Source organism: Giraffa tippelskirchi, chromosome 4 (genome assembly GCF_054371585.1).
Source record: "Giraffa tippelskirchi isolate mGirTip1 chromosome 4, T2T-mGirTip1v1.2.pri, whole genome shotgun sequence".
Classification (NCBI taxonomy): Eukaryota; Metazoa; Chordata; class Mammalia; order Artiodactyla; family Giraffidae; genus Giraffa; species Giraffa tippelskirchi.
In genome coordinates, this window is record NC_137278.1 from 90,558,870 (window position 1) to 90,578,966 (window position 20,097).

Genomic DNA, 20,097 nt, shown 5'->3' on the forward strand with positions numbered 1-20,097 from the left:
GGGTAAGGGACCCCTGTTACTAAAACAAAAAAGGTGAGCAAAAGTCTTTGCTTTTGTAACTTAAGTGAAAACTTTTAGAAGAAATTAACTGTGGTCTTAGTTATCATGAGCCATTTTATTCTATAGTTAGCTATCTTTTTCTTGTTGTGTTTTTATAATTATTCAGACTACTTCAAGTAAGAACTCGTTTATATCTTCTAGGATTTACAGAGTCCACGGGGAATAGGATGCAAGCCAGAAGCTGTTTGTAGTCACATTATTATTGAGAGCCATGAAAAAGGATGTTTCAGAACTCTAACAGCTGAACGACCCCGATTGGACAGCCACCCTTGTGTTTTTAGATCTGCTGAACCCTCAGAAATAATCAGAGGACAACGGAGCCCATCATCATGGAGAACTAGGCACATCAACCTTTCCAAGTCACTGGACCAGAACAACTCCCAGTTCAAAGTTTGGAATTCCTTGCAGTTACAAAGTCATTCCCCATTTCAAAACTTTATCAGTGATGACTTGGAAATTAGCAAGGGCCTTCGAATGCCATTTCATGAAAAGTTGGACCCTTGGCTGTCAGAATTAGTAGAACCTGCTTGTATGCCACCTGAAGAAATGGATTGTCATTCTTCATCACAAATGCTGCCCCCAGAACCCATGAAAAAGTTTACTACCTCCATCACTTTCTCATCTCACCGACATTCTAAATGCTTTTCAGATTCCTCTTTTCTTAAGGTTGGTGTTACTGAAGGTAGCCAGTGTTCTGGAGCATCAGTGGGGGTAGTTAATTCTCATTTCACTGAAGAGCAGAATCCTCCTAGAGATCTAAAACAGAGAACCTCTTCCCCTTCATCATTTAAAATCATTAGTCAGTCACCAGATAAAGCTGTGACTATTTTAGCAGAAAATAGTAGCCAAAGCCAAAAATTATCTGTTGAACATTCTTACCAAGAAGAAAAACCCTTAGAAAGATCAGATTTTAAAAGCAGTCATCCTAAGCCCAATACCAGTGCAAATGATAGCAATTTCAAAGAAGTTCATTTTTCTGACAATCATACTCTCATTAGCATGGGCAGACCAAATTCCACAGTAGAAGTAAAAGAGAAGAATGTAACTATTACTGCAGATCTTCCTTCACACATGTTTCTTGAACAAGAGGTCTTTGAACAAAGCAAAGCCTCACACGCAGATCACCATATGAGAAAACACCATTCTCCCCCTCCTCAACATCAGGATTATGTAGCTCCAAATCTTCCTTGTCGTATTTTTCTTGAAAAACGAGAACTCTTTAAACAGAGCAAGGTCCCACGTGTAGATCAGTTAAGAGAAAACCACTCTCCCCTTAATCCTCAAAGTCAGGATTATATACCTTCAGACCTTCCTTCTTCCATTTTTCTTGAGCAGCGTCAACTCTTTGAACAAAGCAAAGCCCCAAATGTAGATCACCACCTGAGAAAACTCCATTCCCCTCTTCCTCAAAGTCAGGATTGTGTAGTAGAAAAGAATAATGAACATAAGCCTAAATTACACATTTCTGATGTGATAGATGTTGAAGCCAAATTCAGTGATATGGTCTCCCAATCAGTCCCAAATCAATGTACAGTAGTAACATCTGCATCTACTCCACCTTCAAATAGAAAAGCACTTTCTTGTATTCGTATAACTCTTTGTCCCAAGACTCCTTCCAAGTTGGATAGTGGAAACTTAGATAAAAGATTTCATTCATTGGATCCTGCCTCTAAAACAAGGATGAATAGTGAGTTTAACTCTGACCTACAAACTATATCTTCAAGATCATTGGAACCAACCTCCAAATTATTGATCAGTAAACCTGTAGCACAGAATCAAGAATCTTTAGATTTTCTAGGACCTAAATCTTCATCGGACTTTCAAGTCATACAATCTCCTCTTCCAGATAGTAATGTTATTACTCAGGACTTGAAAACCATACCTTATCAGAATAGCCAGATAGTAACATCAAGGCAAACACAAGTGAACAGTTCAGATTTGGAAGAATATTCCAATCCAGAAGGGACTCCGATATCTGCAGATCGGTGAGTCTCATTGTGATGACAAGCAAGCTGATGAAATTTATGATAAACTGTTTAAAATACTTAAGCAACTGTAAGTTCTTGGGGGAGAGGCAGATAATTTCTCTTAGGGGAGGTTGTTTTCTGCCTAATCTAGAAATCTTTCAAGGAATGAACACCTAAGTAAGAGAAAACATCTGAATGTAATGTAATGTATTTATACTCTCAGAAGACTTCTGCAAAACAACTTGACATCAAGTATTTTAAAACATTACTCTGAAGAATCTTTGATCACCAAGTGGTACAATTTAGTAATTCCTTATTTATTACATTGGAGATATGCTGAAGACCAGGCTTTGGAAGGGGATGCATGCATGGATGTGCTCCCTTTCCCCCTCTCTCTGTTTCTGTTTCATGTTTCCTCTCTAAATGAACATCAAAGCGGTAATTTCTCCGTGAAAATTCCTGGCAGACATCACTTTAACCAAGTTATCAAGGTTAATATCACGAGTAATGTATGTCAAGATAATGTGGTCCCTAATGTGATACCTTATTTCACAATGATTGTAGGAATGAAAACCCAGTTTAGGGATAAATGCATTAGATTTATACTGTTCAGACCGATTTTAAGATTATCATTAATTCACTTTTACATTAATGAGTCCTTTACTATATGGCTAAACACTTACCCTCTGTGTGTAATGTTTCCACGTTATAGTTGAGAAGGTAGTAGATCATAGTGGTGAGCCTTGAAAACAAGGGAAAAAATGTTTAATCAACATCCACATGTGGTAGTCATGACAGTGAGGGACTTACATATGTTACCTGATTTAATGCTTGTTAACCCTATAAGGTAGGTTATGGTATCCTTATTTGCTCTCTGGAAAACACTGACATTGCTGCTTTTTCAGCAAGCAGCAGTTGTTTCAAATAATGCAGTCTGTTCAATGGAAGCAAACGCTTTTTATTACATTACCATGTCTCCCAAATCCTGAGCCAAACTTAAACTATCCTATCAACTGTGCTCTTGGACAAGTCATTTAATATCTTTGGCACTCATATATGGATGATTGGTGGGAAGAAATAGTTGGGAAGCTTGAAGGTCCATTATAGCTCTGAAAGTTAGTGACTGAGAATTGGATTGGGGCAGATAAAAACAAGGTCAATCTCTGATTTCCATAGTATTATAAATAGATCCTTTTGGGGTGTGAAAAGTGTTTAGAAATTAAAAGATTGACAAGTTTGCATATAATACTTAAACTTTTCTAAGTGATAAAGTGTCAAGTTATTGGAGCTGAATTCTTTGAATGAGAAAGAAAATTATAGCTTATTATAAATATGAACTAATAACAATGCTGTTTGTTCCAGAATGTACTAAATGCTAGGCACTGTAGTCGATGTTTATATCATTTTATACTTAGTATAATCATCATAGGTAGATATTATTACCTCAATTTATACATTTGGAAGTGAATCTCACCACCTCTGCCACATTCTAATACTAGAAAGAAATGAATTAGTATTTCTGGCCAACCCTCAAGGGTTAGGGATTACTCAAATGCATGAATACCAGGAACCAGAGATTACTGGGGGATTTTGTTTGTTTGTTTTTGGCCATGCCGTGTGGCATGGGGGATTTTAGTTTCCAGACTACCCCCTGCATTGGAGGCATGGAGTCTTAACCACTGAACCACCAGGGAAGTTCCGTTGGGGAAATATTTTAGAGATTGTCAATATACCCTTTGCTAAATCTCCCCTTATGTTAACATCTTATCCTAACATCACAACCATAAAACATTTACCAAAACTAAGAAACTCTCCATCATACAAAATTATACTTAAATGTGTAGACCAATTTGGATTTCACCTGGTTTTTCCAGAAATGAACCTTTTCTGTTTCAGATCCATCCCACTATCTCACCTTGCATTTAGTTGTTCTCTCTAGTTAATCTCCTCCAGTTGTTCTGTCTCCTTAATCTCCTGGAGAAACTGAAGGCAGTTTCTCAGACTTCCATATTTTTCACAACCTTTGAAGAGAATTAGTTATTTTGGTTTCAAATTGGCTTTGTCTGATGTTGTCTTAAGATTAAATTGAGGTTATCCATTTTCAGTGCATTTCAACAGGAAGCACATTAAATTGATACACAACTACTGATGATGTTAACCTTGATTACTTGACAAAAGTGGTATCTACCAAGATTCTCCACTGTAAAGAGAGAATCTTGGTAGGTAAATAATTTCCTTCATTCTTAATACATTTATTACTTGGAATTCTTCTGTAAGCAAGAGCTGTTGTTCCTCCCATTTTTTTATTCCTTTAGTTTTCTAAAGGAGTACATTAATATGTACTCAGGGGCATTTATTTCATCCTTTGGATTATAATCCAGTACTAATCAAATTGATTCAGTTTTAGCAATTAAAAACATGATTGGCTCCTGTACCCAGTCACAGCCCTGAAATCAGTCATTTCCCCAAAGAATACTTATTTCTTTTTTGGAGTATAGAATTTTCCCCCTAGCTTTGTTGAGATAAAATTGATATGCAACCTTGTTTAAGTTTACAGTGTGTTGATTTGATACACTTATATTGCAAAATAATTACAGTGATAGCATTAGCTAACACTTGCATCACATCACATAATTATCATTACTTTTTTTGTGGTGAGAAAATTTAACATACACCTTAACTTTCAACTATATTAATACGTTATTTTTAACTATCATCACAATACTGTGCATAGATCCCAAAAACTTACTCATCTTCTAACTGGAAGCTTGTACTCTCGGACCAGTATCTCCCCATTTCTCCTGCCCTCCAGCTTCTGGTAAACAACATTCCACTCTGTGTCCTCTTTTTTAGGTTCCACATGTAAGTGATACATGGTATTTCTCTTTCTCTGTCTGGTTTATTTCACTTGGCATAATGCTGCCACAGTCCATCAATGTAGGTTGCCTTCTCATTTTGTTGACTGTTTTGCTGTACAGAAAATTTGGGGTTTGATGTAGTCCTGTGTACTGACTTCTGCTTTTGTAGCTTGTGCTATTGATGTTACATCCAAAAAACCACTGCCAAGACCTATGTCAAGGAGTTTTTCCCTGTGTTTTTTACTGGGAGCTTATGTTTTCAGGTCTTATGTTTAAATCTTTAACCCATTTCAAGTTAATTTGTCAGTATTAAAATAGGAGTCCAATTTCATTTTTTTGGCATGTGATTATCTAGTTTTTCCAGCATCTTTTATTGAAGAGACTATTTTTCCTCTACTGAGTGTTCTTGGCTCCCTTGTAAAATACTAGTTGAATGCATATTTAGGGGTTTATTTACAGGTTCTCTGTTCTGTTCCACTGATCTATGTGGCTGTTTTTGTGCCAGTACCATACTGTTTTGATTATTGTAGCTTTGTATTATACACATCAGGAAGTGTGATACCTCCAGTTTTGTTCTTTCTCAGAATTGCTTGGGCAGTTTAGGGTCTTTTGTGACTCCATACAGATTTTAGAATTGTTTTTCCTCTTTCTATGAAAAATGGCATTGGAATTTTGGTAGGAATTGAATTGAATGTATAATGATGGCTTTGAGGAATATGGATGTTTAAACAATATTTTTCTGGTTCAGGAACACATTTCATGTGTCTTCCCATTTGTTTGTGTCTTCCTCAATTTCCTTCATCAAAGTCTTTTAGTTTTCAGTGAACAGATCTTTTACCTCCTTGGTTAAATTTATTTCTAGGTATTTATTGATTTGTTACTATTGGGAATGGGATTTTCTTCAGTTCTTTTCAGATATTTTGTTGTTAGTGTACAACTGATTTTTCTTTGTAGATTTTGCATCCTGTGACTTGACTGAATTCATCGATTATTTCTAACATTTTTTTTTTATGAAGTCTCTAGGATTTTATGTTAGATGTTAGACCATATCATGTGCAAAGAAACACAGCTTACTTCTTCCTTTGTGCCTTTTATTTCCTTTTCTTGCCTAATTGTTCTGGTTAGGACTTCCAGTTCTGTGTTGAGTATAAGTGCTAGCAGTAAAAGTGCTAGCAGTGCTGTGTTGAATAAAAGTGCTAGCACTCTTATCTTGTTCCTGATACAGAGGGAAAGCTTCATCCTTTCACCACTGAGTTTGATGTTAGCTGAGAGTTTGTCATACATGACCTTTATTATGTTGAGGGATGTTTCATCTATATCCAATTTGTTGAGAGTTTTTATCAAGAAAGATATATTTTGTCAAATGCTTTTTCTGCATCTACTGAAATAATCATATGATTTTTGTCTTTTATTCTATTAAAGTGGTATGTTTATTGATTTTTATATGTTAAACTATCCTTATGTCTCAGGGATAAATCCCAGTTGATCCTGGTGTATAATTCTAATGTGCTGTTTAATTCGGTTTGCTAATATTTTGTTGAATCAAGGCAAACTGGAAGTGGTCAAACAGGAGATGGCAAGAGTGAACGTCGACATTCTAGGAATCAGCGAACTAAGATGGACTGGAATGGGTGAATTTAACTCAGATGACCATTATATCTACTACTGTGGGCAAGAATCCCTTAGAAGAAATGGAGTAGCCATCATGGTCAACAAAAGAGTCCAAAATGCAGTACTTGGATGCAATCTCAAAAACGATAGAATGATCTCTGTTCGTTTCCAAGGCAAACCATTCAATATCACGGTAATCCAAGTCTATGCCCCGACCAGTAACGCCAAAGAAGCTGAAGTTGAACGGTTCTATGAAGACCTACAAGACCTTCTAGAACTAACACCCCAAAAAGATGTCCTTTTCATTATAGGGGACTGGAATGCAAAAGTAGGAAGTCAAGAAACACCTGGCGTAACAGGCAAGTTTGGCCTTGGAGTACAGAATGAAGCAGGGCAAAGGCTAATAGAGTTTTGCCACGAGAACGCACTGGTAATAGCAAACACCCTATTCCAGCAACACAAGAGAAGACTCTACACGTGGACATCACCAGATGGTCAACACCAAAGTCAGATTGATTATATTCTTTGCAGCCAAAGATGGAGAAGCTCTATACAGTCAGCAAAAACAAGACCGGGAGCAGACTGTGGCTCAGATCATGAACTGCTTATTGCCAAATTCAGACTTAAATTGAAGAAAGTAGGGAAAACCACTAGACCATTCAAGTATGACCTAGATCAAATCCCTTATGAGTATACAGTGGAAGTGAGAAATAGATTTAAGGGACTAGACCTGATAGACAGAGTGCCTGATGAACTATGGACAAGAGGTTCGTAACATTGTACAAGAGACAGGGATCAAGAAAATCCCCATGGAAAAGAAATGGAAAAAAGCAAAATGGCTGTCTGAGGAGGCCTTACAGATAGCTGGGAAGAGAAGCGAAAAGCAAAGGAGAAAAGGAAAGATATTCTCATCTGAATGCAGAGTTCCAAAGAATAGCAAGGAGAGATAAGAAAGCCTTCCTCAGCGATCAGTGCAAAGAAATAGAGGAAAACAACAGATTGGGAAAGACTAGAGATCTCTTCAAGAAAATTAGAGATACCAAAGGAACATTTCATGCAAAGATGGGCTCGATAAAGGACAGAAATGGTATGGACCTAACAGAAGCAGAAGATATAAGAAGAGGTGGCAAGAATACACAGAAGAACTGTACAGAAAAGATCTTCACGACCCAGATAATCACGATGGTGTGATCACTCACCTAGAGCCAGACATCCTGGAATGTGAAGTCAAGTGGGCCTTAGAAAGCATCACTACAAACAAAGCTAGTGGAAGTGATGGAATTCCAGTTGAGCTATTTCAAATCCTCAAAGATGATGCTGTGAAAGTGCTACACTTGATATGCCAGCAAATTTGGAAAACTCAGCAGTGGCCACAGGACTGGAAAAGGTCAGTTTTCCTTCCGATCCCAAAGAAAGGCAATGCCAAAGAATGCTCAAACTACCGCACAATTGCACTCATCTCACATGCTAGTAAAGTAATGCTCAAAATTCTCCAAACCAGGCTTCAGCAATACGTGAACCGTGAACTTCCAGATGTTCAAGCTGGTTTTCGAAAAGGCAGAGGAACCAGAGATCAAATTCCCAATATCCGCTGGATCATCGAAAAAGCAAGAGAGTTCCAGAAAAACATCTATGTCTGCTTTATTGACTATGCCAAAGCCTTTGAGTGTGTGGATCACAATAAGCTGTGGAAAATTCTGAAAGAGATGGGAATACCAGACCATCTGACCTGTCTCTTGAGAAACCTGTATGCAGGTCAGGAAGCAACAGTTAGAACTGGACATGGAACAACAGACTGGGTCCAAATAGGAAAAGGAGTCCATCAAGGCTGTATATTGTCACCCTGTTTATTTAACTTATATGCAGAGTACATCATGAGAAACGCTGGGCTGGAAGAAACACAAGCTGGAATCAAGATTGCCGGGAGAAATATCAATAACCTCAGATATGCGGATGGCACCACCCTTATGGCAGAGAGTGAAGAAGAACTAAAGAGCCTCTTGATGAAGGTGAAGGAGGAGAGTGAAAAAGTTGGCTTAAAGCTCAATGTTCAGAAAACTAAGATCGTGGCATCTGGTCCCATCACTCCATGGGAAATAGATGGGGAAACAGTGGAAACAAAATCAGACTTTATTTTTTTGGGCTCCAGAATCACTGCTGATGGTGACTGCAGCCATGAAATTAAAAGACTCTTACTCCTTGGAAGGAAGGTTATGGCCAACCTAGATAGCATATTTAAAAGCCGAGACATTACTTTGCCAACAAATGTCCGTCTAGTCAAGGCTATGGTTTTTCCAGTGGTCATGTATGGTTGTGAGAGTTGGTCGGTGAAGAAAGCTGAGCGCCGCAGAATTGATGCTTTTGAACTGTGGTGTTGGAGAAGACTCTTGAGAGTCCCTTGGACTGCAAGGAGATCCAATGAATCCATCCTAAAAGAGATCAATCCTGGGTGTTCATTGGGAGGTCTGATGTTGAAGCTGAAACTCCAATACTTTGGCCACCTCATGCGAAGGGTTGACTCATTGGAAAAGACCCTAATGCTGGGTAGGATTGGGGGCGGGAGGAGAAGGGGATGACAGAGGATGAGATGGTTGGATGGCATCACCGACTCGATGGTCATGGGTTTGGGTAGACTCCGGGAGTTGGTGATGGACAGAGAGGCCTGGCATGCTGCAGTTCATGGGGTCGCAAAGAGTTGGACACGACTGAGCGACTGAACTGAATATTTTGTTGAGAAGTTTTAAGTCTGTATTCATCAGATATTGGTCTGTAGTTTTCTGTATCTTCACCTAGCTTTGGGCCATCAGGGTAATGCTGGCCTTGTAAAATGAGTTTGCAAATGTTCCTCTCACGTTTGAGAAGGATTGGTATTATTTCTTTTTGAAACATTTGTTAGAATTCACCACTTAAACCATCTGTTGGGAAGATCTGATTACTGATTTTATTTCCTTACTCCATTGGTCTGTTTATATTTTCTATTTCTTCATCAATCAGTCTTGGTAAGTTGTATGTATCTTATGGATAATGGAAATTTTCCATTTCTGCTAGGTTATCCAATTTGTTGGCATATAACTGTTCATAATAATCTGTTATGATCCTGTGGATCAATTGTCATGTCTCTTTCATTTCTGATTGAATCCTTTTTCCTTACTCTAGCTAAAGGTTTGTCATTTTTGTCTATCATCAAAAATTGGGTTCTTAATCTTGATCTTTCCTGTTTGAATCCTTTTTCCTTACTCTAGCTAAAGGTTTGTCATTTTTGTCTATCATCAAAAATTAGGTTCTTAATCTTGATCTTTCCTATTTTTCTGGTCTCTGATCTTTTTTTCTTCTTTGACCTTTCTTATTTGTACTTTGATCTTTCTTATTTCCTTTCTTTGTGTGCTTTGGGCTAGTCCATTCTCACACCTAATTCCTTGAGGTGTGAGATTATTTGAGGCCTTTCTTTTTTCTTAATGAAGGCATTTATCATTATAAATGTCCTTAGAACTGCTTTTGTCTCATAGGCTTTGATATGTTTTGGTCACTGTTTCATTTGTTTCAAGATATTTTTTGCTTTCTGTTTTGATTTTTTTAAGACATACTAGGATGACACTGCTTCTTGCCCTGCTGAGTGAATAAAGCTAAAGATTATAGGCATTAACTCACACATGTGTCTACATCTATAGTCATTTTGTCTTGATTGTAATGTGTGTATGTATTTATGTGTGTGTATTTTTTTAAAAATCACAAGTCAGTGTTGATACCTCCAGCTAGTCCAGAACCATGGGGTTGATTCTAGCTTTTTTCTTTTATTTATAAACTTCTTTCTCCAACAGTGATAAACCTGGCTCTCATTATCTACAGTATATTTACCCTAGTATATGTAGTTTCAGTATTCTTATCCCATACCCAGGTGAGAGACAAATTCTCCAACTAGAGTATAGGTTTTTTATGTATAGTATTCAGTCCAGACATTGTTGCTGTTTCCCAGGTTAGTTATTTTCTTCCCTATACGCTTTAGTATGATGATATGATTCATTTATAATACTGTTAGATTCATTTCTTACATCCTATGTTCCATCTTGCCTCAATAACTTGGTTAATTTTTTAAAAATTTACATACTTTGAAATTCACTTTTTGTGATTAAAAGGTTAGTTCTATCAGTTTTGATTAATCCACATCACAGTTCCACACAAAGCATTTCTCTCAGTCCAAGTTTGGCCTTTCCAGAGTGTCACATAAATGAAATCATAAAATATAGAATAGCCTTTTACATTTGGCATATTTTACAAAGTGTATTTAAGATTTGTCCATCTTGTTTTGTAAGTCAATAGTTTTTTACTTTTTAATTACTTTTTTACTTTTTACAAGCATAAAGCAGTAAAAAGTTAAAAAAAAAAAAAACACCACAGTTTATCTATGTACATTGACTCCTTAAAGGATATTTGGGTTTGTTTCCAGTTTTAGCTGATTATAGTTAGAGCTGCTAAAAAATAGGAATATATTTATATATATATATATATACATATATATGTATATATAGTGAGAGCTGCTGAGTCACATGGTATGTGTGTGTGTTTAACTTTACAAGAACTGTTTAGAACTAAAATATGCTAAACTGTTTTTCCAGAGTGGCTGTGTCTTTGTATTCCCACTAGCAATGTACAGATGTTTCAGTTACTCTCCATTCTCACCAATTTGTGGTACTGTCAGTATGTGTTAACCACTATAATAGATGCTTTCCTTTATATGTTTCACTCTGAGCTCCTCTTTTCAGGTTGTCAGAGCAGAAAGCAGGGGCTTAACTTAGCCCTTTCTTCTGTGTGTTTTTTTTGTGTGCTTCCTGTGACTATCAGTGCCAAGATGTTCAGTACAGAGGAAAAAAAAAGCATCACAGATTTGCCTCACCCTCTTGAGACCACACCTCCTCTAGTGGAAGAGGAGGGTTTCCCTCTGTCAGAATTTTAAACTCCTTGTCACTGCTGTATTGCTGCCACCATGTAATCACTTGAGTGCTTGAGATTTCTAGAAAGAGAGAGGGGATTTTCACACTATTTCCAATTCCACTTCTCATGCCCAAATAGAAGGCTTCTTCTGAAGATCTTTGTGTCTGTACTGATGTCCACTTCTAAGTGTCAGACTCTATTGAATTCAGGTCATTGGATACCAAAGGAAACAGTAATAAACTCTTTGTTTTACTGGTACTTCAGATGTACCAGTAAACCAAATTGCCAGCTCCTGTTATTTCTCAAAACTCTTCTAATAACGGCTCCATGTAGTCTGTCTCAGTTTTATAGCTTTTTTATAGTGTTTTATAGCTTTTTTTATAGAGACAGAATGGGTTATGATTGATTATCCAAAACTGGAACAATTATCATTTTTTGTTCTCAGTAACAGCATATGCAAATTCCATTGCTAACATGTGGTATTTCCAGTTATTTTTGATTTTAGCCATTCTAAATGTGGGTGTGTAATGATATGTTACTGTGGTTTTAATTTGTTTTTCCCTGATGACACATGATGCTGAGTATTGTTTCTGTGCTTCTTGGCCATTTTTATATCTTAATGAAGTATCTATTCACTCTTATCCATTGGATTGTGTCATGATTTTAAGAATTTTTAATATATTCAAGATAACAGATCCTCTGTGTATTGCAAATATTTTCTCACAGAATGAGGTTTGATTTTCATTTTCTTACTGGTGGCTTCATGGAGAAAAAGTTTTAAGTTTTATGAAATCAAGTTTGTTAATTTTTCTATTAGTATAGTTGATGTATGTACTGTATAAGTTACAAGTGTGCAATATAGTGATTCACCATTTTAAAGGTTATACTTCATTTATTATAGTTATTATAAAATATTAACCATATTCCTTGTGTTGTACATTATACCCTTGTAGCTTATTTTATGCATAATAGTTTGTACCACTTTATCCTCTACTCCTATATTGCCCTTCCCCTCCCCACTGGTAACTACTAGATTGTTTTCTGTATCTATTAGTCTGTTTCTTTTTTGTTATGTTCAATATCATATGACATTTTTTTCTCTCAATCTCTTATTTCACTTAATATCATACCCTCCAATCCATCCATGTTGTTGTAAGTGGCAAAATTTCATTCTTTTTTTGTTGCTGAGTATTTTATTGTATATATAAATGTATATACAATATCCTCTTTATCCATTCATCTGTTGATGGACACCCAATTTCTCTTTTATGCTTGGTACTTTTTTGTGTCTTGTCTAAGAATGGTGCCCAAGCCCGTGTTATGAAATTTTCTCCTACATTTTCTTCTAGAAATGAAAATAGTTTTAGCTTTATTTTTTTATGTCTTTCATCTGTATCAAATTAATTTCTGTACATACTTTAGTTTACATAATTCAGGAGCATTCTGTTTTACTGGATATTCCAGCACCACCATTGAAATAATTATTTGTTTCCTTTTTGAATTAGTTGACACCTTTGTCAAAAATCAATTGACCTTCTATATGTGGGTTTATTTTTAAGTTTCTACTCTGTTCCTTTGAACTATTTATCTATCTTTGCAGCAATACCATGATGTTTTTATTATTGTAGCTTTGTATTATCTTGAAATCAGATTATGTCTTCTAACCTTATTTTATGTTCAACATTATTTTTTTCTATTTTAGGTTCTGTGCATTTGCATATAAATTTTAGAATAGTCTTCTTAGTTTCTTAAAAAATCCTCCTGGGATTTTGTTCAATATTGCATTGAATCTATAGTCATTTTGAGAATGATTGACATCTTAGTAATACTGGCATCCCCCCCAAGCATGAACATGTTCTCCCCTTACTTCCCCCCTGCCACTTACTTGATATCTCTCAGTAAGATGTTGTAATTTTCATTGTGTAGGCTTTCACATTTTTCATTAAATTTATTCCTCAGTATTTTATGTTTTATGATAATTTTGTATATGGTATTTTAGATTTTGTATTTTCTAGTTATTTGTTGCTTTTATATACAAACGCTGTTAATCCAGTTTGTCGGTGCCAACCAATTAATTTTAATTTTAATTTCTTACTAATTGGGTCAAAGCCTCTTTACTTACTCTGGGATAATTTAGGCTGAACTTTCCAAATTTGGTGGCGTATTGAGTGCAGTACTTTTAACAACATCGTCTTTCCAGATTTGAAATAGCTTACCTGGAATTCCATCACCTCCACTAACTTTGTTCATAGTAATGCTTCCTAAGGCCTAGTTGACTTCAAGCTGCAGGATGTCTGGCTCTAGGTGAATGACCACACCATCGTGGTTATCCAGGTCATTAAGACCTTTTTTTACAGTTCTGTGTATTCTTGCCACCTCTTCTTAATATCTTTCGTTCCTGTTAGGTCCATACTGTTTCTGTCCTTTATTGAGCCCATCTTTGTACGAACTGTTCCTTTGGTATCTCTAATTTTTTTGAAGGAGGTCTCTAGTCTTTCCCATTCTGTTTTTTTCCTCTATTTCTTTGCATTGTTTGCTGAAGAAGGCTTTCTTACCTCTCCTTGCTGTTCTTTGAAACTCTGCATTCAGATGGGTATATCTTTCCCTTTCTCCTTTGCTTTTCCCTTCTCTTCTTTTCTCAGCTATTTGTAAGGCCTCTTCAGACAACCATTTTGCCTTGTTGCATTTCTTTTCTTGGAGATGGTTTTGGTCGCCACCTACATACAATGTTACGAACCTCTATTATAGTTCTTCAGGCATTCTGTCTATCAGATCTAATCCCTTGAATCTATTTGTCACTTCCACTTTATAATCATAAGGGATTTGATTTAGATTATACATGAATGCCCTAATGGCTTTCCCTACTTCTATTTAAGTATGAATTTTGCAAAAGGAGCTCATGATCTGAGCCACAGTCATCTCCTGGTCTTAGATTTGTCACTTTTGAAATTTCTTTCTCTCAAACGTTGTTTAGCTTCCTGTCCTATATAGGTTCAAAAACTGGCAAAGGTCTTGTGAACGAGGCCTAATGTTTGTCACAAGCCCCTTTATCTAGTGGGATTTCTGTTTCATTAGTGCTATGACTGTGCAGGAAATTTCACTCAGCTTTCTTGACTCAGTCCCCCATCAGCTGGACTTTCTTTTCTGCTAGATTTCACTCCATCGTGCCAGCAAATGGGTTCAGCAAAAGCTCTGGTAATTTCTCTTTCCAGAGGAGTATGTCTTCCTACACCAAACCCCCCTGCCTTAAATTTCTAAATGTCCCTTTCTAGTGTATTAGTTGATATTGCTTCTTGATTGCTTCTGTAGCTCTATGATATTTTAAAACTATAATGTTTATATAATTTATTCAATTTTATTTACTTGTTGCAATAGGAGTGATTTTCTGTGGCCACCTAGTGTAGAGATATAGAAATACGGGTTTGGTCCCAGACCATTACAATAAAAAGAATATGTTAGTAAAGCAAATCACATGAAATTTTTGGTTTCCCAGTGCATGTAAAAGTTTTGTTTACACTATACTGTAGTCTACTAAGTGTATAGTAGCATTATGTATAAATAATGTACATATGTTAATTACAAGTAGACCTTAAAAATGCTAATCATTATCTGAACCTCCAGAAAGTTGCAATCTTTTTGCAATAGTAACATCAAAGATCACTGATCACAGATCATGTAGCAAGTATAATAATGAAAATGTTTGAAATATTGTGAGAATTACCAAATTGTGACATAGAGCCAGAAAGTAAGCAAATGCTGTTGGGAAATGGCACCAGTAGACTTACTTGACACAAGGTTGCCACAGTTTTTCCTGTTGTTAACCTCTTTACCATAGTATATTTTTAAAAATTAGGAACCCAACATTTATATATTACTATTAACTATATATTACTATTACTATTAACTAAACTTCAATTTGTTTAAAAAAATATGCAGTACCTGCAAGGTACAATAAAGTTAAGTGCAATAGAATGAGGTGTACCTGTATGTCATAACTGGAAGTGGAAATCTATTCAGACCACCTTTAATTTCTCTCTGTGATGTATCAATAATTTTCTGTTTAGTGTTCTTATATCTTTTTTATACTTAGGTATTTGATGATAATGTATATTGCATATTTTTGTTTTTTAATTGTATGACTTTTCAGGTACCAAAGAATATAGGGGAATTTTTAAAAGTTTGTTCTCTTATCTGGCAACTCTTCTGAAAACTTAACATATTTTATAAGTTATCTATAGATTGTTTTGGATTTTCTATATCCCTAATTATATAAAATATGAAAAGTGACAGTATTGTTCCTTCCTTTCTTATCATTATATCTCTGATTGCTTTTTCCTGCCTTACTGCTAATGCCATTTAAGACTTTTACTAACATACTGAATACAGAAGGTAAGAGTTGGCATCCTTATTTTGTTCCTAATGCTACAGTGGACATTCTTCACATTTCACTATAAATAGGATCATGGTTCTAAAGTTTTTTGTAGTTTCCCTTTGCCACAAGTTTTTAATCATACATAATTACTGAATTTCATCAAATGTTTTATCTGACTATATTGATATGATCATGCAAATTTTCTCCTTTTGATGTGGTGAATCATATTGGTTGACACTTGAATGTTAACTTACCTTGCACTTCTGGAGTAAACCAGCTTGGTAGGAATTCATTCACACACACAGACACAGACATTCACTCACTCACTGTACATTTGGTTGTCTTAACATTTTAGGATTTTTACTTCTATATACATAAGGGAGATGGGCCTACTGTCTTTTCTCGTAATTGTCCTTTTAATGAATGACTAGTAGACAAAGGATAGAGATTTAAAAGCTCTTCTGGTTTTGTCATACAGCTGTTACATCAATATGATACAATACAGTATTACTCCTTTTTATTTATTTATTTTTTTGCTGTACTGGATCTTTGTTTCTGTGTGGGGCCTTTCTCTCATTCGGTGGTTGGGCTTGTCGTTGTAGTGGCTTCTTTTTTGGGCTCACTGGTTGTGTTGCGGGCTCTAGAGTGCAGGCTCAATAGTTGTAGCATGACCCCAGTCACCCCACTCTTTGTGGAATCCTCCCAGTCCCCTGAAGTGGCAGGGGGATTCTTAACCACTGGCCCCCCAGGGAAATCCAGTATTACTCCATTTTTAAAAAATAAATATTTTTTATTTTCAAATAATTTAAAATCTGTAGAAAAGATACAAACATAACACAGTTAACTCCTCTCCCAGTTTTTCCTTCTGTTAACCTCTTTACCATAGTAAAGTATATTTTTAAAAATTAAAAAGCCAACATTTATATATTACTATTAACTAAACTTCAGACTCTTTTTAGATTTCACTAGTGTTCCCATTGGTGACCTTTTCCTGTTCCCAATATACTGGACCCAATCCAGTATATCACGTTGTATTTAGTTAGTCATCATGTCTCCTTAGTCTTCTCTGGTCTATGACAGTTCCTCATTCCTTCCATGTTTTTCATGATTTTGACAGTCTTGAGGAATATTGGTCTGACATTTTGAGGAGTTTTTCACAATCTGAATTTGGCTGATGTTTTTCTCATGATTAGACTGGAGTTAGGGGATTTGGCAAAGAATACCCTAGGTGAATTCTCACTACATCATAACAGAGAATATGTAATATCTGTATGATATCACTGGTGATGTGAACCATCATCACTTGGATAACATGGTGTTTGCCAGGTTTCTCCACTGTAAAGTTACTTTTTCTCCCGTTTTTGCTCTCTTCTTTTGAACTCAGTGAACTCAGGACTGGACTTAAGGAGAAAATTAAGCTTCACCTCCTTCGGGAGGAGGTTAATGGCAAGAAGGGATTAGCTACATATGGGATTCTTCTGTTGGCATGATTTGTCTTCTCCCTCCTATTATTTACTTGTTTATACAGTCATTTATTTACTCCATTATGTCTTAATATGTATTCTTTATAATCTTTATACATAATTGCAACCTTAAAAACCTCTAGTTCCCCCGCTGACATAAATTTTTGAGGAAAGATTTTATTTCTTGTTTGTTTTTGTACACTCTGTGTTTAGCATACTCCCCTAATTTATAGTGTACTTCCAGTAATTTTATTTTTGAATGGATATATTTTCACTTCAACTGAAAAGGACCTTGTCCTTATTAAATAGCATTGTGAATTGAAAATAAAAGTCGATTTTAAAATAAATTTGATCACATTGTAATAAGCATCTAAAAAAGCAAAGGGTATTGCAGAAATAACCATTGGAGTCTGATGTGTCTCCACAAAATATTGAAGCGATGTTTGGAAAGAAATAACAATTTGTGATAAGCCAAGGATATGACCTGCTGTGTCTTTTGTCTTTTTTTTTTTCTTCAGATCACCAGAGGAGATTAAGACACTGTTTTCTCCCTTCTCTGGAAAATTATCATCTGATGCAGTCACTCAGATAACAACAGAAAGTCCAGGTAAAGCCACGTTTTCATCTGAAATTTTTGTTAATGCTGAAGATCATGGACATGAAATTCCAGAGCTCAATACCCAGAAGTTGGGCAAAGTTCCTGTCAAGTTTGCTTCATCATCTTCAGTTCAACAGATTACTGTTCCTCATGGTACAGATGGTAAGAGAATATGATTGCATTTTAGGTCATATTACCAACTTTCATGTGAAATTAAGAAATTTCTTGATTGAGTTTTTCTAGTTAGAAAACCTGATTTTAATTTTAATCATTAGGCTGTACATGATTATATCATTTGTTTTTCATAGCTATGGGGAGAGTATAGTTTATTATGTTTTTATTTCTACTCTATTGGAGTTAACAACCTATGTGAAACGCATGCTTTATTGTGGTTGACATATTTTCATCTCATAATACTTGTCATAAGAGTGCAAGCAGTTCATGAAAGCTGAAAAACTATAGAGGTTCAATTTAAGAGAGGCAGGCAAATGATTTGGCTTTTTTTTTTTAACTATCATTTTGTATAATATATTAAACAGATTTTGCAAACACAATACCAGTCTATTTCTTGCTCGTGAAACATTGACCAGGGACCCAGGTTAGCTATGATCCTGCTGTCTTTAAAACATGGAACCTTGGGTTCACCATCATAGTCAACTGCACAGGGTGAAAAACATGGAGGTGCACATGTGGGAGGCTCTTATGGGCTGGGCCCACATCACTTTCCGCTGACTAGGGTTAGTTTAAGTGTGCTTTCCAGGATGAAGAAGAAATGAGATTTGGTGAACAGCTAGCAATCTCTACCATAGGGTCTACATTTAGGGTGTTTGTGTGCTATCTTGACAATGATATTTTGATAGGGCCTATACTGTTGTAACATTCAAAATTATAGCAAGCTATTTTCTTTTGCAGACCAGTAACTGGAAAAATAAGTTCCCATTCTTCCTCTAAATAGAAGTGAAAGCTTTAAATTACTAATTTTAAAGAATCCAGTAACTTGTACAAATCTATTCAAAATAGATTTTAAGTTTTCCTACTTAAGCAACAAGTTTATGTATCAGTAGATAAAGATGGGATATGCTTTAAATGTATAAAGAAAATTACTCCGTTCTGAATTTAAATTGCACTGAATTTAATTTGAATAAATATGTTTATATGTTGAGATAGTTATATTTCTCATACATTTTTATTGTAATATAAAAATATACCCCCAAAATGTATGGTCTAATAAATCTTTAAAGTGTCAGTTACCTATTGCCACCGTTATACCATATAAGAACCTCGAAAATCTCAGAGCTTTACAGCAAAAATTTGCTTTTCTCACTCATGGGCTTACTAGTCAATTGAAGTTTGGCATCAGGATGCAAAAATGCTTTGAGTCTGTTCTACATGCCTTGTTCTGAAAGCCAGGCTACTCTCGGCTGTGTTCTCATGCTGGTGGCAGAAGCACAAGAGGTGAAATCCAGCTATGAAAGTATATTTTATACCTCTTCTGACATCAAACGGATCAGTCTATATAGAGGCCACAGTTTATATAGTTTTACCTTTACATACAGGTACTTGGGAGAAAAGACTACTTTAAAAGGTAAATATTGTTTGGTTTACCAATAAAAGATTAACTCTGTGGATTTAAAAGTAAAATTTTCAAAAATATTTAAAAGTATACAGAATAATAAGTTAAATTTATGATTGGGTATCCACTGTTCTGAATTAAATTAAGGGTAGTATGCTGTATGTCTACATTTAGTTCCATTTTCAAGTTTTTTGAAGAAGTAAATTTTATGGTTGAACTTTCTTCTTTACCATTCTCCAGTCCTTTTTTTCTCTTCCAGGAACAATTATTATCTGCTGTATAGTGGCTTCTTCCCCCATAGATAGGCAGTTCACACTTTAAGACTTCTGCGTCCATACATGTAAACTTGTTGACAATTCAAAAACTCACTTATCTCTCTCAGAATTCTCCATCTTCACATGATAGCTATTCTTGCTCTAGGCCCACTGTAATTCTGCCCAAATGTTATTGTCCATTTTCTGCAAACTTTGAACTAAATTTACATACACTGACGGAAGAAGAAAACTAATAAATCAATATTCTAACAATGATGACTACAGCATGTCCAAATAGAATTGAAGGCTATAGCCTATTTGTTCTACTATTTTAATTCTTCCATCCTCTATACATCTCTTTGTTCCCCTTGAATTCAGCCAGGTTCTCATTAGCTGGGTTTTTGCTTGTTGC

The 20,097-nt window shown here is 35.7% G+C and overlaps 1 protein-coding gene across 9 annotated transcripts in view; it reads left to right on the forward strand.

Annotated features, from left to right (window-relative positions):
- ALMS1 (ALMS1 centrosome and basal body associated protein) overlaps positions 1-20,097 on the forward strand; it is a 196,640-nt gene that overhangs the window by 100,152 nt on the left and 76,391 nt on the right. For all 9 annotated transcript variants that reach the window (XR_014051509.1, XR_014051508.1, XM_081483026.1 and 6 more), the window contains 2 exons: positions 202-2,045; positions 17,779-18,020. Coding sequence is in view for 7 of the 9 variants with exons in the window: in XM_081483026.1 (XP_081339152.1) it covers positions 202-2,045; positions 17,779-18,020 (2,086 nt within the window). In the remaining 2 variants the exon portion in view is untranslated. The remainder of the gene's footprint in view (positions 1-201; positions 2,046-17,778; positions 18,021-20,097) is intronic.